This window comes from Mesoplodon mirus, assembly GCF_964341445.2.
Source record: "Mesoplodon mirus genome assembly, chromosome: 4".
NCBI lineage: Eukaryota > Metazoa > Chordata > Mammalia > Artiodactyla > Ziphiidae > Mesoplodon > Mesoplodon mirus.
This window is the reverse complement of record NC_138979.1, coordinates 150,436,360-150,459,604: the sequence shown is the minus strand read 5'-3', so window position 1 is coordinate 150,459,604 and position 23,245 is coordinate 150,436,360. Positions and strand designations below refer to the sequence as shown.

Here is a 23,245-nt window from a genome sequence, read left to right as displayed (position 1 = left end):
TAGTAGCAATACGTATGGGGCATACAATTATTGCTTATTTACCTCCCCCCTCCATTCCCCATCCGTGACATTGGAAATATAATTGTGAGCAAAGCATGTAACATAATTCCAAATACCCTGATCTGAATAAAAAGAACTTGTTTATATTCCTGTATTATGCTAGGATATGCATTACTTTTGGTGTTACTCATATTCTGTGTTCATTTTGAAGAGACGATTGGGACAAACTTCTTTCACCCACAAGTCAAGTCCAGCAGGTGGAATGCTATAAGGAAAAGCCTGAGGATGCCCTTGGAGGGTTGGATGTCTAGTGAGCTCAGTGGGTCCATGGAATCCATACTGGAGCCCCTTGGAGGAAAGTTTGGGCATTTGTGTTGGAGTTTGTGGGCATTTACAATTTCTTGGCTCATTTCTCCTGAAATGCTAAGAGCGATGTCCCTTTGATAGCGACCAACACATTGATGTCAGTCCCATGGAGGCAGCTGGATCTGTTAATAAACTCTCTTTCCTCTCCCTCTCGGGGAACAGCATGAGGCTGGCATATCTCTTCCTTGGCCCCGCGGCCCTCCTCCTCCTGGCTGGCTGTGGCTGTGTCCTCAGCACCTCCGGCGGGAACCTGAGCACGTTTGTGGGCTGTGCGGTGAGAGAGTTTACTTTCCTGGCCAAGAAGCCGGGCTGCAGGGGCCTTCGGATCACCACGGATGCCTGCTGGGGCCGCTGTGAAACCTGGGAGGTGAGTCCCAAGACAGGCCTAGGTGGCAATGCCTTCAGGGTCAGCCCCTTGGCCTGGTTCTTAAGTATTTGCTTTTTAATCAAATGAGATAGAGCTGGGGTATCTACATTTTCCTGTGGGTCAAACAAACAAACAAACACAAAACAGCTACATGGTATCCTCCAAAAATAATCTGAAAAAACCAAGATACTGCCCTTCTAACAAAGCATTGATAAAATGAATAATTTGATTGACACAGGGTTGTCTATTGGGGAATCATCTCTGGGAGGTCAAGATGTGCTATCTTTCTACCCATTTTATAGATGACATGGAAGAATTCAATTAGTGGCTGACTGCAGAGTCATGTAGGGGGTCAGTGGAAAGCTCAGAGTAAATTCTTGGGGCAAGCTTGTAACCCAGACTCTTCCCTGTATTCCTCCACCAGTGAGAAAGCCAGCCAGTTACCGAGAGAGGCCCTAAGCTAAATAGCAGGCGAGGGCGGGTCCTCAGCCCCTCCTTCAGTGTCTCATCCACAGCCCTACTCTCTTCCCACCCCCTAGAGTAATTCCTGGGGCCCCTCAGGGATTATCACTGACAGATCCGTTAAGGCCCTTCATATACTATTATATCCAGCTTTTTAAGAGACAATACATTTAAAATGGGATAAAAATCTCAAAATTAGAACCCTACTGAGCCGAGAGGAGGAGTTGTTTGAGGTGTGAGGAGAAGCAGGGCCTTTCAGCATCCCATCAGGTCACACCGTATAGTGACTGCTGCCTCTTCCCACTAGGGCTGGAGTTGGCTCTTAATGAAGCACTAGATCTGGTTTTGTCACCCTGACTCCAAAAACTGTTAATGACTACTAAGTACTGCAAATTCAATAACCAACTTTTAAGGTCCTCAGCAATATGGCATCTGCCTATTTCCCCAGTGACTACACATATTCTTAGTTCTGCCTAAGAGATTGGATTTTTTTTTTTTTTTTTTTTTTTTTTTTTTGCGGTACGCGGGCCTCTCACCACTGTGGTCTCTCCCGTTGCGGAGTACAGCCTCCGGACACGCAGGCTCAGCGGCCACGGCTCACGGGCCCAGCCGCTCTGCGGCATGTGGGATCCTCCCGGACCGGGGCATGAACCCATGTCCCCCGCATAGGCAGGCGGACCCTCAACCACTGTACCACCAGGGAAGACCTCTTTGTTTTTTTTAAACGTCTTTATTGGAGTATAGTTGTTTTACAATGGTGTGTTAGTTTCTGCTGTATAACAAAGTGAATCAGCTATATGCATATGTACACCCCCATATCCCCTCCCTCTTGCGTCCTCCCACCCTCCTTGTCCCACCCCTCTAGGTGGGCACAAAACGCCGAGCTGATCTCCCTGTGCTATGTGTCTGCTTCCCGCTAGCTATCTATTTAACAGTTGGTAGTGTATATATGTCCATACTACTCTCTCACTTCGTCCCAGTTTACCCTTCCCCCTCCCCGTGTCCTCAAGTCCATTCTCTACGTCTGTGAAGAGACTGGATTTTAAAGGTTTTATTCAATGCTCCTCATGAAATCATACTTTTGGTCCTTTTCTCATATTCCTGCTTGTGTTTATTCCTCGGTGCCTGTCTCCAGTGCCCACTCCTCTAAGCCTTTTCTGACTCTCTGCTCAGCCCATGGCCATCGTCTACTTTTTGTCTTACTTCCTGCCCACTCCCCACAGTAGGTTTTAAGTTTTTTGAGGGTAGAGGTTCATTCTTGTGCCTTTCACAGCTCTTGTCAAATGACATGTACAAACAAGGCATTCGATAAATGTTGAACTATAAGGGATGGATCCCCTCCTGGAGTCATACGTCCTCTCGCCTAACTGAGCCAACTTAGAAGCCCACAAGCACCATGAGAAGACACTGCCATTAGGAAAAGTATCCTTCTATTCAGGGACTCAGAGAGCAACCTGCTGTCACTTGGGTAAAATTATGGCCCCGTGATTGGAATTGGATTATGGTGATGAAACCTCTAACTTAAATGAAATGACCCCACCAAGTTCGCTTCATTTTTTTCCATCATTCGGGGGCTTGAGACCTAACAGTGAGATGAAAATTCGGTTGTTGCAGATACTGTGGCTGTCACATGACATCAAACTTATGCGGGAAACTTTCTTGTATTCAGGGCGTGGTCTGGCAGTGCCTTCCCCTGCTCACAGCTGTGTCAGGCTATTTAGAGCTCTCTGTGGGCCAAAATCTCAAGTTACCATTTCCCCTTAATTCAACCCATCTTCTCTTGCCCTTATAAATCAGTGAACGGCTTTAACTGGGTAATGGTCACCCGCAAGAGGTTACGGACTCTGCTCTCATTGGAGAAATGGAAGCACTGAGACTATGAAAGAGCGAGATTCTCCTTAATGTCAGCCAGCTTTTATTTATGCCTTTACTGTGCTCTGAAAAGGGAGGTTACATCTAGAAAATAAATAAAAGAATGAGATTTAGTTTCCCCACAATCTGAAAGTTTCTGAGATACAAAGCACTTATTTTTGGTAATTTAACTGGGAAGCCTGTCTGAAAATAAGGGTGTTCATGACGACAAAGTGGCTGGATTTACTTTGAAGGTGGAACTATTGCTGAAAATAGCCTTTGTTCCTGGTCTGGGTTTAGGGTTACCAGAGTTAGCAAAAAATCCAGTCAAACCAAGCCAGGAGGCCACTTAAATTTGAATGTCACAAAAACAACTGTTTTTTTCTTTTTGATATGTCTGTCCCATGCAATATTTGGGACATACTTATACTAAAAAAAAATAGTTGTTTATTTGTTCTTCAAATTTTACTGGGCATCCTGTATTATATCTGGCAATGCTGCCTGGGATTCCAGATTACTGAGGGTAAGAGTACATGAAGTGAACTGAGAAAGGGTAAAATGTTACCTGAGAAATAAGAGGAAGAAGTGCATATTGAGTTCAACTCTTCTACATGGTCCTTGACAGAGGCAAAGCCATTACTTCCATGACATGCATGTAAGAACTTCATCCTGGGCCTCCATTAAACATATGTCATTTGCCCAGGACAAGTGAAGCTGTTGTCCTCTGAAAGCTTGTTGGTTGTTATTTTTATTATTATTGAATACTTCCTTACTCTTATAATTGCTCTGATAAGAACAATAGATTACTTTTACTGAACACTTACTTGGTGCTCGGCAGGTATTACATACACCATCTTACCTTATCTCTACAACAAGGATGGGAGGTAGGTATTTTGTTTTACAGTTGAGGAATCTGAGGCTTCAAGAAGTTAAGTGGATTTTCCAAGGTCTCCAGCAAGTGGCAGAACAGGGATTCAAGCTCAGTGGCTCTGACTGCAGGGTTTGAGATTTTAACTACTACTTTGTGCTGGTTTCCTGATCTATATGCTCTGTTTATCAAAATGAACTTTGGATGCACGACTTCTAAAAGGTGAAGGAAGGAAGTGAATCCCTCGATGATCAGAACCAGCGCACAGGGCATTCAGGAAGCTGCCTTGCTCTGTTTTCTTTCACTGATTCAACAAATAGTTGTTGAGAACCTCCAGGATGCCAGGTATCTCTAGGGAGTAGAGGCACAGCAGTGAGTAAAATGGGCAGAAATCCCTGTCTTAATGCAGTTTTCTTTCTAGAGTGGGAAAAATACAACACAAATAAATAAAATGCATAATATGTCACAGGGTGTTAAGTGCTGCGAAGAAAAATAAAGCAGGAAGAGCGAGAGGAAGTGGCAGCGTGGGAGGGGAAACTTGGCAACTTTAAATAGGACAGTGAGGAAAGGCTTTCCTGGGAGGGTGATGTTTGAACAAAAACCTAAGTTTGAAGAAGAAGTGAATCACAAGGGAGAAGAGCGTTCCAGGCAGAGGGACTAGCAAGGGCAAAGGTCCTGGGGTGGCACTGTTCCTGGTGGGTTTGGGGAAAAAGCAGGAGGCTATTGCGTCTTGAGCAGAGTGAGGAAGCCAGTAAGATGGGGTCATTGGGGACATGTCAGAGGTGAAGGTGCAGGGAAGATGATGTAGGGTCTTGAGGGTGATTGTAAGATCTTTGACTTTTGCTCCAAATGACATAGGAAATCATAGAGGCTTTGAGCAGAGGGGAGATAGGATCTTACATTTGAAAAGGATCTCTTGGGGCTGCCCTGTCATAAATAGACTATGGGGGTAAAAGAAGAAGTGAGGGGACCAGTTAGAAGGCTTTTGCAATGATCAAGACTATTCATTTGCTAAGTATTTATTTAGGACCTACTCTGTGCCATGGGCTCTTCTGGCAGTTCAGGATACGTGAGTGAACAAAACCACCTTCCTGCTTTCAGGAATTTGCTCTCTACTGGGAGGAAACATGTTAACAAGTAAAGAAATGAATAACAAGCTAGTCTCTGATAGTGATAAATGGTGCCAAGAAAATGAAACACGATGCTATGTTCTAATGGGTTTTCTGTTTTCTACCTGTGGGGACAGAAGCCCATTCTGGAACCCCCCTACATTGAAGCCCATCATCGAGTCTGTACCTACAATGAGACCAAACAGGTGACGGTCAAGCTGCCCAACTGTGCCCCGGGAGTCGACCCCTTCTACACCTACCCCGTGGCTGTCCGCTGTGACTGTGGGGCCTGCTCCACTGCCACCACGGAGTGTGAGACCATCTGAAGCTGGGCGACCCTCAGAACACAGCTGGCGGCCTGCAGCGTCACGGACCCACCTGCACGGGCAGCACAAGCAGCTATACCCCCTGCACTCAAGGACTGTTTAATTTCGACCCTACTTGTGGAGGAGTTTGCCTGTCTCCCTGACCCGCCCTCAGGCGCAAGGCCGAGGCAGCATACTTATGCTAAAAATGCAAAACAACATTTGTGCCTTCGCTAAAATAATTTCTCTGGTCCACACACTGCAAATTAACTTTTCTTTACCTTGAGTCTCAGAACATAATTCATATATCACAACCCTCCTCCAATTTGGATTTTTAATAAGCCAATATTTTAAATGCATTGGGCATAATTAGGAAATGGGCCTAGAAAGACTTTAAATTCTCATGTCTTATATAATGACGGGTCTCCAACTGGATTTATGATTAAAGCGCCGGAAATTAATAAAACCAATGTTTTAGTCCTCATGGCCTCCAAGAAAATCCAATTGCAAGCTCCCTTAGAGAAAATACTTTCTTTTCCTTTTAACTGAGCAATTACCGACACAAGAAACAGAGACTGCTCAGATTAAAAAAGGGAGGACGATAGAGGCTCAAACTGAAAGGTGTCTGGATTTGGGTGATTCTTTTCCCAAGAAAAATTCCCAAAGTCCCTTTAAGATCCTTATAAAGAGACCCCTTTGTGAATTAAAAAAACTCAGAAAAAATATGTAATCAGAGCTATCATATACGCTTAAAAAAAAAACTTATGAAACTAAACTCATGTTTTTAGACTCATGTGATGCTCTCCCAAAGCCATGTCCCAAATGATCAATCACAATTATCCTTTCCAGCTGGGCATATTTTAAATTTAAATTGTAATTTTTTAAACTCAAAAGTTTTGCATGTTTGTAGGGGTAAAACTGTACTGCTGACTCAGAGGAAAAAGTCTGTGATTGTCTAGCTCTTGCCCTTGCTAAAATCTTACAGCAGCTGATTCTCTGTGACTTTAAGAAAAAACACTCTAATGTTACACAGGTGTCTTTAATTCTGACATTTTTGGGGTTGAAATGAACCTTGTTCCTTTTTCACATTATGTCAGGAAAGTCTGTATTAATGTCAATAAAGCAAGTCCTCTGTCTTCTGAATTCATGAAAACTTTCAAAAAAGTCTTTTTCATCTTTAAGACCCTTGGAATAACAAAAACAAGCACACTTAAAATGAACTGTGAGATTATTTTTACTTGCACATTAATTTAGGATGTCATATTTAGTAAGGGACACTGACAGATGACTGGGTACCATGAGTCCCAAAGGTGACTCAATCTGTATTCACATCCCTGGCATTTCGTCACTAGGAACCAGGGGTCCTCCTTGAATGAGGAATCAATGAGTCCCCATGAAAACAGTAAAGCAAATGTTAGGATTGATGGTCCAGGACTGGGATGCTGAGGTGGATGACCAGGAACAAAGGACAGGAGGAAAATCCATCCCAACCTTCAGTGCAGGTCTGTTCATAGGTAAGAGAGCCACTGTAACATGAAAAGCACTTGAGTGCCTTGGGGTCTCTGCTGGGGTGGAGGATGGGGATTAAGGATAATACTAGATGGCACCACTCAGGTGTTTTCAACCCACCCCTAAGAACTTCCCTCAGGAGTTTCTGGGAGAAAAAGCTGCTTCTTAAAGAAACTTAGGGATAAAAGCCGAAGCAGGAAGGGCTTGCCAGAATTTGAGAAAAGATGACTGTAGCATCCTAAAGGTTCCTGGTGGGAAACAAATGATATACTGTGGTTGCATATTGAGGAGAATTCAATGAAGAGACTATTTACAAATGTGAAGACAGAGTTAAGGAAACCCACAAGGGGGTGGTGAAACACTCCTAAACACTTGTTTGAAGCAATGGGTAACCTAGGGTGAAGGACCAGGAAGAAGTGATGATCAGGCCCCAAAGACAACTGTAGGAGGGGAATGCCTGACAGGAGCTGTGGCTTTTCGTAGGAGGATGCAGCCGTTACCAATGTGAGGCCTGGGAAGGAGGGAGGTGAGCAAATACTTCAGCCTCACTCTGCTCCCACGCCCTGATCTTCTGACGAAGCAAATGGGAAGGCAGAGAGTAAGGGAGCCCACTGGTTCAGCTCATAAATGTTGGCAGCCTGGGAAGCAGGTAGGAGAAGAGTGGATCTAAGGGGGCCAATGGATAAAATCACCCATAGTTATCTTTTGGGAAGCTTAGCCGGAATGCCATAGGCAGTCGTGTTGGCCGCGAGAGCCATAAATCCTGCAGCATCACAATTACTAAGACTCCTCTGTGATGAATTGGGATGGGATACACGTGGAAAGGTATGTGCTGGCTAGTACAATATTGACAACATTTGATCGATGTGGGAACAATGGTAATCATCAGGACTGTGGATTAATTGGTTGTTGAGTGCAATCAAAGCACTCAGGGCTTTGATTGCCCTGAGTGAAAGGGCAATCAGGCTTCAAATGAAAGCCTCATTTGAAGAGCCTCTTCTCCTGAAGCTGGAGGGCAGACTGTGCTGAAATTCAGGCCTCAGACCTAATGGGAAGAGCCGGTGAATCATCAAAAAGGCTGAATCCATCACCATGGCAGTCTCCTATACTTAAGGCCCTCATAGGGAGGGAGTGGGACACAGAGACCTGCAGTGGAGACAACCCCTAGATGAACTTGAGGTTCTCTTGCGGAAGGGGCCAGCTCCTTCTTCCTAGAGGAGCCCAGCCTCCGGTGCCTGGAGACCAGGCTGAGGCCCCATCCGAGGAGGCTGCTTTACATGATGATAACTTGCCCTCCTCAAATACCATCTGCAACCCTTCATTTATTCTACATGGATAGTTAGGGTCAAGTCTCAGGATGACCCGGCTGGGGAATGACTTTCCCTGTGGTGGGAGGAATGAGATTTTCCACTGAAGGAAACTCAGGACTTGACTAATGCAGACATGGATCCGGGGAATGCACTTGGGAACGGATCTTAAGGGTGTCAGATGGGATGAGGGGGAGGGTGGCAGAATATAAGCCCAGATAAGAAGAGTTTATTGGGGCATTCTCTCATGACTCAGGATTTAGCATCTTCATAAGGGAAGCTGGATCTCGTTCCAGTTTGCTGTTGGGATGGCTCCCTAAAGCTTGGAGGAAATGGTGGCTTACATGAACGAAGAGAAGACGCCAGACTGTCCTGGCAGAGTATTTGAGGACTAAAGGCTCAGAGAAGGGGGCCTGCTATCTTCACCTGGAGAGTTAATTGGATATTCCCCTCTCTAAAGCCATGAGGAATGCACAAGTGAAGGACTTCTGCATCACAGAAAAGCCTGATAGTGGCTGTCCTTTGTTGACTGGGTTGATGGCAGGAGGAACTGCCATGGACCGGGCTTCCTGGTATCAGCAGAGGCGAGAGGGGTCTGGAATAGCAGAGACCTGGTGGTACCATGTAGCTGTCAGAGGCAAGGTGAACGTAGTTGCCGTTAACAGGCAGAAAAGCTGCAAAAGCAACTGGAGGGCTCTAATCCGCAGGATCTGTGGTGCTGGCTAAGAGTCCATGGTGTTCCCAGTCCATGGTATCAAACAACTTCTACAGTAAGTATTTATTACAATCAGAAACATTATTAATGAAAAGGGGGAAATGTCTGTCACTGATAAACTTGAATCTGTTTCAAATCTCTCTCTTCCCTCTTCCTGTCTTCTTCTCTGTCATTCTCTTTTTCTCCCTCCCTCACTTCCACGATATTTATGAACTATAGTTTTGTGCAAGGCACTGTGTTTGGGAAGTAAGATATAAATATTACTACCATTTATGGATTTCTTACTATAAACAGGACCCTTTATATTAATTCTTTGTAATTCTGTGTCAACCATGCTCACAGGCATTGTAATTGCCATTTTACCATCACCATTTTACAGATGATGAAACCAAAGCTCAGAGAGGTCAAGTAACCTGCCCAAGATCAGACAGCTGATTGGCAGCACATGCCAGGTTTCTCTGAGCCAGAACTAAATTCTTTCCATTGGAGCATGATGGCTTTTTGGAGTGTTCCTTCCAAGTTGTTCCTTCCTGGAGAAGTCTTTGAGTTTACTGATGTTGGACAGTCTCTCACCATTAATAAGCATGTGTGCAGTCTCTTCTGGAGGAAGCTCAGTGCAAGCTCGGGTTGTTTTATGGAGATTGTCATTTTTCTCTGGTTTCCTTTATAACCTCTAGCAAGATAGTGCTTTGCTACAGCTCAAACCAAAGCTTATAACAGGAGAGACTGAGGGAGAAAAGGAGCAGGGCCTCAAAGGGAAATTCAAAGAGACTGCTGCGGAGATGAAGGCTGTATGCTCTCAACTCATCTCCCAGGCAGTGTGGACACTGGCAGAGGGATGGTGGCCCAGTGCCTATTGGGGGAGCTCTAGGTAAAACCAACTCTCAGCAACTCCTTACTCTTGGAAATATGTTTAGTTTGCAATTAACAAAAGGTAAAGAGAAGGAGAATTTCCTAGATTTTTTTTTTCATAAGAGCATTTTTCAACGGAGAATGTAAATGCTCACCGCTCATTCTACCTCTGGGCTTATTAGTTCCATTGATTGAATTCATGCTTTCCTCCTTCCACTGATCAGGAAATGAATGAGCCACCAGAAAAGCACCAAATTCTGCTGAAGTGACTCAAAGAACTGTTCAAATTAATTAGGTTTTAAGTATACTAGAAAACATTTCTCAGATAGTAAATAAACTGTATATCTAATCGAAAATAATGTGGCATTGATAAAAACAAATTGCATTTCATCAAGTTTTCCAAGAGGACTGATTGCTTTTTTCATTCAGGAGACATTTTCTTTCCTTTTTAAAAAAAAAATAAATTTATTTATTTATTTTATTTATTTTTGGCTGCATTGGGTCTTCACTGCTATGCACAGGCTTTCTCTAGTTGTGGCGAGCAGAAGGTACTCTTCATTGTAGTGCACATGCTTCTCATGGTCGTGGCTTCTCTTGTTGCGGAGCACAGGCCCTAGAGCACGCGGGCTTCAGTAGTTGTGGCTCATAGGCTCTAGAGCACAGGCTCGGTAGTTGTGCTCCGAGCCAGGAGACATTATCTTAAAAATAATATGTACCTTATCCTTTTTTGGGTTTTGTTTTCTTCAAAATATTAAAGCAAATTATTAAGAAGTAACTTTAAAAGGATTCTTTAGCAAATTCTGAAAATTTTATTTTCTGTTGAAAATTTCTACTAGAGAAACAGTTTACTGCATTAGAAGAATTTGGTCCTTATTGGCAAGATGAATCTTCTGGCATTTCTTTTACAATGATCTCCCTTTGTTTTAATGAACAGGGTTGTTTGGAATTGTGTACAGGGAGATCTAAAAGGCTCAGTGGTTGGTTGTTGTGATCCTGAAGTATCTGAAGGGGGTGCTAAAGACCTCTGAGTAGTTGATGTCTAACAACAGGAAGAAGAAACAGGGAAAGAAAGGATGAGAAAAAGAGGAGCAAGGGCACAGCACTGTAGCCGGTAGTGTAAGCAGAGACTTGTTCCAATGTTAAGGAATTTAGAGTGACTATTCATGTCTCTAGGTCCTCATTAGCAGGAGAAAAGCAAACAGTTCCTAAGCTCTTTGGCTTTATTTTTGGCTCTAAGTTCCTCTGGCTGTCTTTCTTTAGCATATTGAATTATTGAGTTTTTTAAAAAAAGCTTCCTGATACAGAAGATCAATTATATGCTTTGACCTTGACTGTGGGCCATTGGGGCTTCTGGAAAGTCATTCAAACCCCAAATACAACCTCTCCCAAACAAACAATCAATCAAATACACACACACACACACACACACACACACACACACACACACACCTTCCCCAAAAGAGAAAAAACATTTTGCTTCAACAAAGAATATCAATATTACCAAGATGAGAATGGTAATTTTTTTTTTTTGGTGATGCTGAAGATACGATTACCAGCAAGGGATAAATATAAATATCCTTGAGTCACAAATAATATTATACAACTTAAAATCACTTGAAAGAGCATTTATTCACTTAAACTCTCTATATACACAATAAAGGATATTGATGAATTATTAGTCATTATCTCTCTGAAGTACACATGCAGAATTATGCACTTAAAATAGAAATTTAATCCTGTGAGTTTGCAAGTTCTTTCCACAGGAAATGCATGAACAGATCACACTTTCTTGGTCTCACTCTGTTGCTCATGCAGAGATTATCAAGATATGGAGAGGTGCATCCTCAAAGGAAGGTGATCTAAGCTTCTAAGGTTGTTCTGAGCCTCCATCTTCCATTATCCTCTTGGCATCTGTGTATCAAAATTAAAATATTTGGGGGGACCAATTTTACTGAGTGGAATTAAGACATCCAGCATTTAAAAATATGTTGTCTTTAAGAGGAAGATTTTGCTCAGCTTTTGGCTCCTGTTAGAACAAGCTTAGGAAGCTAATGCTGAAAATCTCCCCATTGAAACATAAGCACTAGTTAATGAGAAAGTCCAGTTGAAACTGGTGGCAAATTTCAGCATGAACAAAATCTGAGCCACCTTCTGGACAAACCAAAAGGAACTAATGTACCATAATTTCCCTCATGCCTGTCTCTATGCTGCAAGTTGCAGATCAGTGGAGTAGAAGTAAGTGGGCTCTGATCAGGGGGCTTCTCTTCTTTGGCACTTGATTATTTCAATGTGCTTAATTCAGTAGAGGGCTTTCTGATTTCTTGGGCTGGGATTCTGTTTTACTGTTGCAATAAAGGACTGGGAATCAAACATTTAAAAATGATAAGTAAATGGATTCTTAAAGAGAGATTGATTGTTGATGCCAGTTTTCTTGTCCTATTAGTTTCTTATGAAGAAGATAAAATAGGCTTTATTTTGCAGCCTGGGGAAGGGAGTGAATGGGTGGAGGTGCAGGGCTCCAGGAGGACGTGCAGTCCCTGGGGTAAGAAGCACTTTTTGGCACCTTGCACTGGTGGTTATGACCAAGAAGTAAACGGTACATTTGCAATAATGAAAATCATCTTTCTAAGACTTTGTTTTTGGATTTGACTAAATTCTTCCAAGAATGCTAGCCACTTTGGGTAGCCAAGCTGCTCCCAGATGTAAAAGCTGTCCCACTTTAAAAGCTGTACCCAGTTTAAGGATATCTTGGGACCCAAGTGTTTTCCTGCAGCCTCAAGCATGAAGGAACAGCTGACTGACAGGACCAGAGTCAGAGCTGTAGGAGGCAGAAGGTTGTCCTTCTCAGAGGAAGCGGTCCCTTAGTGACAGTACCTGCACAGTGACATCAGGTTCTTATTCTGGGATGGAATCACTGATACCCTAGCTAAAAAATTAGTAACCCATTTGTAGGTACAAAAGAAGTGGTAATCCTTGTGCTCTTTCTTTCTGTGTTTGAAAGTAGGTATGATTTCCTTCAGAACTTCTGCAGCAACAATGGAATTTGAATAAGATAATAGGCTTAAGCGTGTGTGTGTGTGTGTGTGTGTGTACACTTTTCAATCTTTAAAGGGCCCTTGTACACAAGGTGGGGTATGGGTGGGGTGAACAAAGCATGGTCCCCTGTAATGTTTAGTAAAAAACATGTTGAATAAGTGATAACAACTCTGGTCTGTGCTTAGGGCAATAAAGATATAAATCTGGGAGATGCCCTTTGTAGAGGACAAGCTACAGTCAATCCTTACTCTGGCCTCTAGAGCACTGTCTAGAATATTGTCTTAAGCAATGAAGAACAAAGCTTTACTAAAAATTTTATACCTCAGAAATTTGTTTTATCTTCATTTTATAAGTTTACATTACATGATATAAATCTTTCTTATTTCTTTTTTAAATTTTATTTATTTTTTAACATCTTGACTGTAGTATAATTGCTTTACAATGCTGTATTAGTTTCTGCTGTATAACAAAGTGAATCAGCTATACATATATCCCCATATCTCCTCCCTCTTGCGTCTCCCTCCCACCCTTCCTATCCCACCCCTGTAGGTGGTCACAAAGCTTCGAGCTGATTTCCCTGAGCTATGCAGCTGTTTTCCACTAGCTATCTATTTTACATTTGGTAGTATATATAAGTCCATGCCATGCTCTCACTTCATCCCAGCTTACCCTTCCCCCTTCCTGTGTCCTCAAGTCCATTCTCCACATCTGGGTCTTTATTCCTAACCTGCCCCTAGGTTCTTCAGAACCATTTTTTTTTCTTTTAGTTTCCATATATATGTGTTAGCATACAGTGTTTATTTTTCTCTTTCTGACTTACTTCACTCTGTATGACAGACTCTAGGTCCATCCACCTCACTACAAATAATTCAATTTCATTTCTTTTTATGGCTGAGTAATATTCCATTGCATATAGGTGCCACATCTTCTTTATTCATTCATCTGTCAATGGACACTTAGGTTGCTTCCATGTCCTGGCTATTGTAAATAGAGCTGTAATGAACATTGTGGTACATGATGCTTTTTGAATTATGGTTTTCTCAGGGTATATGCCCACTAGTGGGATTGCTGGGTCATATGGTAGCTCTATTTTTAGTTTTTTAAGGAACCTCCATACTCTTCTGCATAGTGGCTATATCAATTTATATTCCCACCAGCAGTGCAAGAGTGTTCCCTTTTCTCCACACCCTCTCCAGCATTTATTGTTTATAGATTTCTTGATGATGGCCATTCTGACTGGTGTGAAGTGATACGTCATTGTAGTTTTGATTTGCATTTCTCTAATGATCAGTGATGTTAACATCCTTTCATGTGTTTGTTGGCAATGTGTATATCTTCTTTGGAGAAATGTCTGTTTAGATCTTCTGCCCATTTTTGGATAGGGTTGTTTGTTTTTTTGATACTGAGCTTCATGAGCTGCTAGTAAATTTTGGAGATTAATCCTTTGTCAGTTGCTTCATTTGCAAATATTTTCTCCCATTCTGAGGGTTGTCTTTAAATCTTGTTTATGTTTGCCTTTGCTGTGCAAAAGCTTTGAAGTTTCATTAGGTCCCATTTGTTTATTTTTGTTTTTATTTCCATTTCTCTATGGGGTGGGTCAAAAACGATCTTTGTGTGATTCATATCATAGAGTGTTCTGACTATGTTTTTGTCTAAGAGTTTTATAGTGTCTGGCCTTACATTTAGGTCTTTAATCCATTTTGAGTTTATTTTTGTGTATGGTATAAGGAAGTGTTCTAATTTCATTCTTTTACATGTAGCTGTCCAGTTTTCTCATCACCACTTATTGAAGAGGCTGTCTTTTCTCCATTGTATATTCTTGCCTCCTTTATCAAAAATAAGGTGATGATATGTGTGTGGGTTTATCTCTGGGCTTTCTATCCTGTTCCATGGATATATATTTCTGTTTTTGTGCCAGTACCATACTGTCTTGATTACTGTAGCTTTTTATTATTGTCTGAAGTCCAGGAGCCTGATTCCTCCAGCTACATTTTTCTTTCTCATGGTTGCTTTCGCTATTTGGGGTCTTTTGTGTTTCCATACAGATTGTGAAAACTTTTGTTCTAGTTCTGTGAAAAATGCCATTGGTAGTTTGATAGGGATTGCATTGAATCTGTAGATTGCTTTGGGTAGTATAGTCATTTTCACAGTGTTGATTCTTCCAATCCAAGAACATGGTATATCTTTCCATCTGTTTGTATCCTCTTTAATTTCTTTCATCAGTGTCTTATAGTTTTCTGCATAGTGGTCTTTTGTCTCTGTAGGTAGGTTTATTCCTAGGTATTTTATTCTTTTTGTTGCAATGGTAAATGGGAGTGTTTCCTTAATTTCGTTTCAGATTTTTCATCATTAGTGTATAGGAATGCAAGAGATTTCTGTGCATTAATTTGTATCCTGCTACTTTACCAAATTCATTGATTAGCTCTAGTAGTTTTCTGGTAGCATCTTTAGGATTCTCTATGTATAGTATCATGTCATCTGCAAACAGTGACAGCTTTACTTCTTCTTTTCCGATTTGGATTCCTTTTATTTCTTTTTCTTCTCTGATTGCTGTGGCTAAAACTTCCAAAACAGTGTTGAATAATAGTGGTAAGAGTGGACAACCTTGTCTTGTTCCTGATCTTAGAGGAAATGGTTTCAGTTTTTCACCATAGAGAACAATGTTGACTGTAGGTTTGTCATATATGGCCTATATTACATTGAGGTAAGTTCCCTCTATGCCTACTTTCTGGAGGGTTTTTATCATAAATAGGTGTTGAATTTTGTCGAAAGCTTTTTCTGCATCTATTGAGATGATCAAATGGTTTTTCTCCTTCAGTTTGTTAATATGGTGTACCACATTGATTGATTTGCGTATATTGAAGAATCCTTGCATTTCTGGAATAAACCCCACTTGATCATGGTGTATGATCCTTTTAATGTGCTGTTGGATTCTGTTAGCTAGTATTTTGTTGAGGATTTTTGCATCTATGTTCATCAGTGATATTGGCCTGTAGTTTTCTTTCTTTGTGACATCTTGTCTGGTTTTGGTATCAGGGTGATGGTGGCCTCATAGAATGAGTTTGGGAGTGTCCCTCCCTCTGCTATATTTTGGAAGAGTTTGAGAAGGATAGGTGTTAGCTCTTTTCTAAATGTTTGATAGAATTTGCCTGTGAAGCCATCTGGTCCTGGGCTTCTGTTTGTTGGAAGATTTTTAATCACAGTCGCAATTTCAGGGCTTGTGATTTGTTTGTTTATATTTTCTATTTCTTCCTGGTTCAGTCTCAGAAGGTTGTGCTTTTCTACGACTGTGTCCATTTCTTCCAGGTTGTCCATTTTATTGGCATAGAGTTGCTTATAGTAATCTCTCATGATCTTTTGTATTTCAACAGTGTCAGTTGTTACTTCTCCTTTTTCATTTCTAATTCTATTGATTTGAGTCTTCTTCCTTTTTTTCTTGTTGAGTTTGGCTAATGGTTTATCAATTTTGTTTATCTTCTCAAAGAGCCAGCTTTTAATTTTATTGAATCTTGCTATCATTTCCTTCATTTCTTTTTCATTTATTTCTGATCTGATCTTTATGATTTATTTCCTTCTGCTAACTTTGGGCTTTTTAGTTCTTCTTTCTCTAATTGCTTTAGGTGTAAGGTTAGGTTGTTTATTTGAGGTGTTTCTTGTTTCTTGAGGTAGGATTGTATAGCTATAAACTTCCCTCTTAGAACTGCTTTTGCTGCATCCCATTGTTTTGGGTCATTGTGTCTCATTGTCATTTGTTTCTAGGTATATTTTGATTTCCTCTGATTTCTTCAGTGATGTCTTGGTTATTAAGTAGTGTGTTGTTTAGCCTCCATGTGTTTGTATTTTTTACAGGTTTTTTTTTTCCTGTAATTGATATGTAGTCTCATAGCATTGTGGTTGGAAAAGATACTTGATATGATTTCAATTTTCTTAAATTTACCAAGGCTTGATTTGTGACCCAAGATATGATCCATCCTGGAGAATTTACCATGAGCATTTGAGAGGAAAGTGTGTTCTGTTGTTTTTGGATGGAATGTCCAATAAATATCAATTAAGTCCATCTTGTTTAATGTATCATTTAAAGCTTGTGTTTCCTTATTTATTTTCATTTTGGATGACCTGTCCATTGGTGAAAGTGGGGTGTTAAGGTCCCCTACTATGATTGTGTTACTGTCGATTTCCCCTTTTATGGCTCTTAGCATTTGCCTTATGTATTGAGGTGCTCCTATGTTAGGTGCGTAAATATTTACAATTGTTATATCTTCTTCTTGGATTGATCCCTTGATCATTATATAGTGTCCTTCTTTGTCTATTGTAAGAGTCTTTGTTTTAAAGTCTATTTTGTCTGATATGAGAATTGCTACTCCAGCTTTCTTTTGATTTCCATTTGCATGGAACATCTTTTTCCATCCCCTCACTTTCAGTCTATATGTGTCCCTAGGTCTGAAGTGGGTCTCTTGTAGACTGCATACATACGGGTCTTCTTTTTTTTTTATTAATTAATTAATTTTTGGCTGCATTGGGTCTTTGTTGCTGCGAGTGGCAGCTACTCTTCATTGCGGTATGCAGGCTTCTCATTGCAGTGGCTTCTCTTTTTGCAGAGCATGGGCTCTAGGTGCATGGGCTTCAGTAGTTGTGGCACGCGGCCTCAGTAGTTGTGGCGCACAGGCTTAGTTGCTCTGCGGCATGTGGGATCTTCCCAGACCAGGGCTTGAACCCACATCTCCTGTGTTGGCAGGTGGATTCTTAACCCCTGAGCCGCAGGGGAAGCCCACGAGTCTTGTTTTTGTATCCATTCAGCCAGTATATGTCTTTTGGTTGGAGCATGTAATTCATTTACATTTAAGGTAATTATCGATATGTAGGTTCCTGTTACCATTTTCTTAATTGTTTTGGGTTTGTTATTGTAGGTGTTTTCCTTCTCTTGTGTTTCCTGCCTAGAGAAGTTCCTTTAGTATTGTAAAGCTGGTTTGGTGGTGCTGAATTCTCTTAGCTTTTGCTTATGTGTAAAGGTTTTAATTTCTCTGTGGAGTCTGAATGAAATCCTTGCTGGGTAGAGTAGTCTTGGTTGTAGTTTTTCCCCTTTTATCCCTTAAATATGCCTTGCCACTCCCTTCTGGCTTGCAGAGTTTCTTCTGAAAGGTCAGCTGTTTACCTATTGGGATTCCGTTGTATGCTATTTGTTGTTTTTCCCTTGCTGCTTTTAATATTTTTTCTTTGTATTTAATTTTTGATAGTTTGATTGATATGTGTCTTGGTGTGGTTCTCCTTGGATTTATCCTGCATGGGACTCTCTGTACTTTCTGGACTTGATTGACTATTTTCTTTCCTATATTAGGGAAGTTTTCAACTATCATCTCTTCAATGTTTTCTCAGTCCCTTTCTTTTTCTCTTCTTCTTCTGGGACCCCTATAATTCGAATGTTGGTGCATTTAATGTTGTCCCAGAGGTCTCTGAGACTGACCTCAATGCTTTTCAATCATTTTTCTTTACTCTGCTCTGCAGTAGTTATTTCCACTGTGTTATCTTCCAGGTTACTTATCCATTCTTGTGCCTCAGTTATTCTGCTATTGATTCCTTCTAGAGAGTTTTTAATTTCATTTATTGTGTTGTTCATCATTGTTTGTTTGCTCTTTAGTTCTTCTATGACCTCGTTAAGCATTTCTTGTATTTTCTCCATTCTATTTCTAAGATTTTGGATCATCTTTACTATCATTACTCTGAGTTCTTTTTCAGTAGACTGCCTATTTCCTCTTAATTTGTTAAGTCTGGTGGGTTTTTACCTTGCTCCTTCATCTGCTGTGTGTTTCTCTGTCTTCTCATTTTGCTTAACTTACTGTGTTTTGGGTCTCCGTTTCACAGGCTGCAGGTTTGTAGTTCCCGTTGTTTTTGGTGTCTGCCCCCAGTGGCTAAGCTTGGTTCAGTGGGCTGTGTAGGCTTCCCAGTGGAGGGGACTGGTGCCTGTGTTCTGGTGGATGAGGCTGGATCTTGTCTTTCTGGTGCACAGGACTGCATCTGGTGGTGTGTTTTTGCGTGTCTGTGACCTTATTATGATTATTATGATTTTAGGCAGCCTCTCTGTTAATGGATGGGGTTATGTTCCTGTCTTGCTAGTTGATTGGCATAGGGTTGTCCAGCACTGTAGCTTGCTGGTTGTTGAGTGGACCTGGATCTTAGGGTTGAGATGGAGACCTCTGGGAGAGCTTTGGCTGTTTGATATTACATGGAGCCGGGATGTCTCTGGTGGACCAATGTCCTGAACTAGGCTCTCCCACCTCAGAGGCACAGCACTGACACCTGGCTGGAGCACCAAGACCCTGTCAGCCACATGGCCCCTACTATCCTATGAAATGGTAAATCGGGGGAACTCCCTGCTGGTCCAGTTGTTAAGACTCTGTGCTGCAACTGCAGGGTGTGTGGGTTCCATCCCTGGTTGGGGAACCTGTAGTTTTGGGGCAGTCGTTCAGGTGACAACTCCATCAGCTCCCATCCAGCCTCCCTCTTTCATCTTCTCCGACTTGTGGGCTAGGTAGCAGTTTAATATTGTGACGAAGGGCACAAGCTTCTTTTGCAGATTGCCTGAATTATCAATGTTAGGTGACTGGATGATTGGAGGCTGCTGGTTTTGGAGGGTCTCCTGCAGAGGTAGGGGCTGCAGTGCCTCAGTCTGGGGACAAGGACACTGGTCTCTTTCTTATTTCTTAATGCAAAATAATTTTGGAGGCTATTTTTTCTCTCCCTTAGAAACACCAGAAAGACTTTCAGAAAAGAAGTACTCTAGATTTATCAGATCTTTCAAACCAGATGCTGCTTTTCTGCCTTTGATTCCAAAATATGCTGTTTCTGCAGCTGGGAAGCACATGACAAGTAAAAGAAAGGACTCCTGGAAGCCTGTTTATTCATCCAGTAAATGTGAACAGCTCAATATTAGCCTAAGGAGTACCCAAAAGGTAGCATCAGAGAGACAGGAGAAGCTGGTGATTTCGTCATCTTGGCAGCTACATATTTGCGTGTAAAGACTGATGAAAAACTTTTTGTTGTCTCATAGGCCAGTATTCTCAAATTTTAATGTGCACATAAATCACCTGGGGGTCTTATTAAAATACAGCTTCAGATTCAGTAGGTCTGGCCTGGGGCTGAGATTCTATAGTCCTAACTATCTCTTGGGTAGTGCCCATCCTATTAGTTCCCAGACTACACTTTGAGTAGCAAATTTCCCATTCTAACAGACGCCTGGGGAAGGCAGTTTTCTTGAGTGGCTGGTAGGGACACCCTCAGATAACCCAGAAATGACAGTAGGAAAAAAAGACTGTTTAATGAATTAAAAGAACATGGCACAAGGTAAACTGCAAGGTTAGAGTACACGAAATAATATTCCATTAATTATGAAAAGTATACACAGAATACATAAGAAGCAGATTGTAAGAAAGGCAATCCATGAGCAGGTCAGCCATTCTCCCCTTGTCTCTCATTTCCTCTGTAGAGATTACATGGGGAGGATGGTGGACCATTTCCATGGGATAAAATTCTGCTGAGATGTACTTAAACAGCAATTACTGTATACTCAGAGTAAAAAGCAATTTAAACCAGGTGATGAGGAGAATGTAGAATTCATTAGCCTTCTGCCCACAGCCCCTCTATGAGAAAAAATCTGATTGCTTACAAAAATTGATTTAAAAACTAGCAGGTGGTGATACTTTTAGGTGCATATTTACAAAGCTACCCCAAACATACCACCCTGCCATGAAAGAGTTTCTATTTTTTCTTCAAAGAATTAACATAAACTCAAAAGACTGCCTTGTTCAGGGTCTCTGGGAGGTGAAGTGTGCTACTATGGTTTCTAGGTGAGACTCAGCTCTGGGCCTTATGGACCCTCTCCTCAGATTACCCCAGGCATCACATCCCCTGAAACACTGATCAGGTCCTGTTCATCAAAGATAACTGCATATACTGGGAGGCTTGGAGGACATGGCTGAAAATACAACAAAATCACACCAGCTACAGTATCATGAAGTTTCTGAGTCACTGCAGAACTCAGAATAAAATGAAATTACCAGGGTAGAACATGTTTGAAACATGCACAAAATGACTCTGGATTTTAACATAATATTCTCTAAGGAGAAAAAAAACATAGATTGTGACCAAGATTAATCATGCAGCTTTTCCTCTAATTTCCTGTAGTGGAAGTTAAAAGCCAAGAACTGTTACTGAACTTGCATCCTCCGAATTCACAGATGAGCCAAACCCTCCTTGACTCATTCCTGTCCTAACCCCAAGAGACCTCCAAAGAGCAGGGCTGAGCCTCTAATGCCTGATGTGCCTCTGCGTAGAGCTTGGAGCTTTAATTTCCCTTCTGGTCTTTGTTGACCATGGAAACACCATGAATTGTTGCTTTATCTCATATTTTGGTACTCCGTTATTGTTGTTGTACATTTTATTTTGTTTTGCAGTTTAGAAATGTTTTAATTTTAGGAAGGCAATGCTGTTGTGCATTTTCAATGCAATTAGAGATATTCTACCAAGATAAATAAATATCCTTCATACAAGTAACTGTCTTTCCAGATATCCTACAGTCATCCTTTGCAGGTTTTAAGTCACATTCATTCTCAAGGAAACTTTCAAAATAATTTATTCACTCATATTTCTCAGTAAGTTTCCCTTGACTGCCTGCTTCATATTGGCAGAGAAGGTGTGAGGGGGATGACCTGCACTGCTATTTAAGACCCAAACAGCACTGTCCAGCATTTCATCCATTTTTAATGAATCACGAGGTGGAATTATCTAGGATTATCACACGATTAACTCTGTTGACTGACTCTGCTTAGATACCCAGAAACATGGAATGCTCTTCACGTGAATTGTCCTGCTTTCTTCCCTATGCCTCTAGAGACCAGTCAGAGGTTAGCAATTCCCTGGGAGAATTGTCAGCTATGTGTTTTTGCCTTGTATTTGGTTATAGTTTTTTTCTCCATTCTCTAACTGTTTCCTGTTTAAAAGTACCTAACTTTCTTTGCAAGAAATTCAGTTTCCCTGACCTTCTCTCTCTCTCTCTCTTTTATTTTTTCTGTTTCTAATGGTCCTTGAAATGAAAATGTTTTCTTGAGTTTCCTTATTTGTACTTGGGCAGCCTACTCAATGACTCACGAGAATAGCTGGCGACCTGTGGTTCTCTCTGTTGAAGAGAATGCACATTTTGCATTCTGGCCTCTAAACATAAGGGTAGATTTAAAAATGAAGACATAAATGGTTAATTATCACCAGCATGGTGTCAAACATTCCTTTAAAATTAAACCTTGATTTTTAATCTTCCACTTTGTTCTTATGGATGAGTTTGCCTTTATGAATGCAATACTGTTTCTTTAAAGGCTGACCTCAAGTCATATATTTCTTCTTGAAGACTCTCTACTTTGCACGGTTATTGCCCATAGGAACCAACACTCCTAATGATGATATTTTTGTTGGCTTCAAATTCTGGGTTAACTTTTTAAAATTTTCTCCTAAAATTGTGAATGTGGTTGTGACTGCCTCTTTACTACCATTTGAATATTATTTCCTTACTGGTGTTCTATGAAAGTTGTGTATGGTTACAGCCACTTCATCTGGTACCTCTCTTATAGACTGGAAATCTTTCAAATGGTTCTTTGCATGTCATGATCAAACATATTATTATTATAGTCTCAGGACCAAATCTCTCATCCTCTTATATGTGTATGACTCAGTTTTTGATTTCCCAGTTTAGTGCTGCCTGGTTTAGGGTGGATGTAGTTACTGCATTCAGTAATTGCTCTTTGAATATAAATTTACTTGGCAGAAAGCAGCCCAGAATTCTCCTGTTAACACAGCTCTGACTTGTGTCTTAGTCCTTTTGTGCTTCCAAAGGAGTCTATTAATTCTACCAAACAACCCACCATCTGACTGAAAAAAAAAATCTGTCAAACTAGCTACTTGATTAAGCCATTAGATTGAGATTACATTACATTGTATATTCTGGATTCCAGGCATATTAGCATGTAGATCAGATTCTTGTCTCTAGGTTATTACTAGTTTGATGGATTATCTTATTATAGTGGCCCATGCCATATGTTTGAAATGTGGCTAGGATCTATAGGATAAACAGATATAACTTGGGTAGTACACCTACAAAACTCTAACTTAATATGCTGATAATGAATAGACTATAGTATGGAGTTGAAGGATGGGAAGCAGAAAAGCTGAGATCTGTCCCAGCTTTGTTGCAACACATCTCTTTTAACTCATCTGGGCTTGAGTTTTCTCATCTGTACAATGAAGGGATTGGACTATAGCTTCTTCTATCTCTGAAAAGTTAAGACTCTACCCTTCAATGGAGATCAGCTGCCCCTTCTTGACTTTGGAAGATAGTGTAGACCTTTAAAGGATCCTTGTTGAGATTTCTATGTCTTTATATCTTTGGTTTCAGAATATAGTTTTATTCAATCTTATGGCAGAAAACTTTTTTTTAAAGTGAAATGAACTACCAATC

General features: G+C 41.0%; 1 protein-coding gene across 1 annotated transcript; it reads left to right on the top strand.

Moving 5' to 3' along the window:
* Positions 1 to 529: 529 nt before the first annotated feature.
* Positions 530 to 5,349, top strand: GPHB5 (glycoprotein hormone subunit beta 5; the record flags this gene model as incomplete). Its single annotated transcript, XM_082618850.1, has 2 exons — positions 530 to 733; positions 5,161 to 5,349. The coding sequence occupies 2 exons, from the start codon at positions 530 to 532 to the stop codon at positions 5,347 to 5,349; spliced, it is 393 nt and encodes a 130-aa protein (XP_082474976.1).
* Positions 5,350 to 23,245: the final 17,896 nt, after the last annotated feature.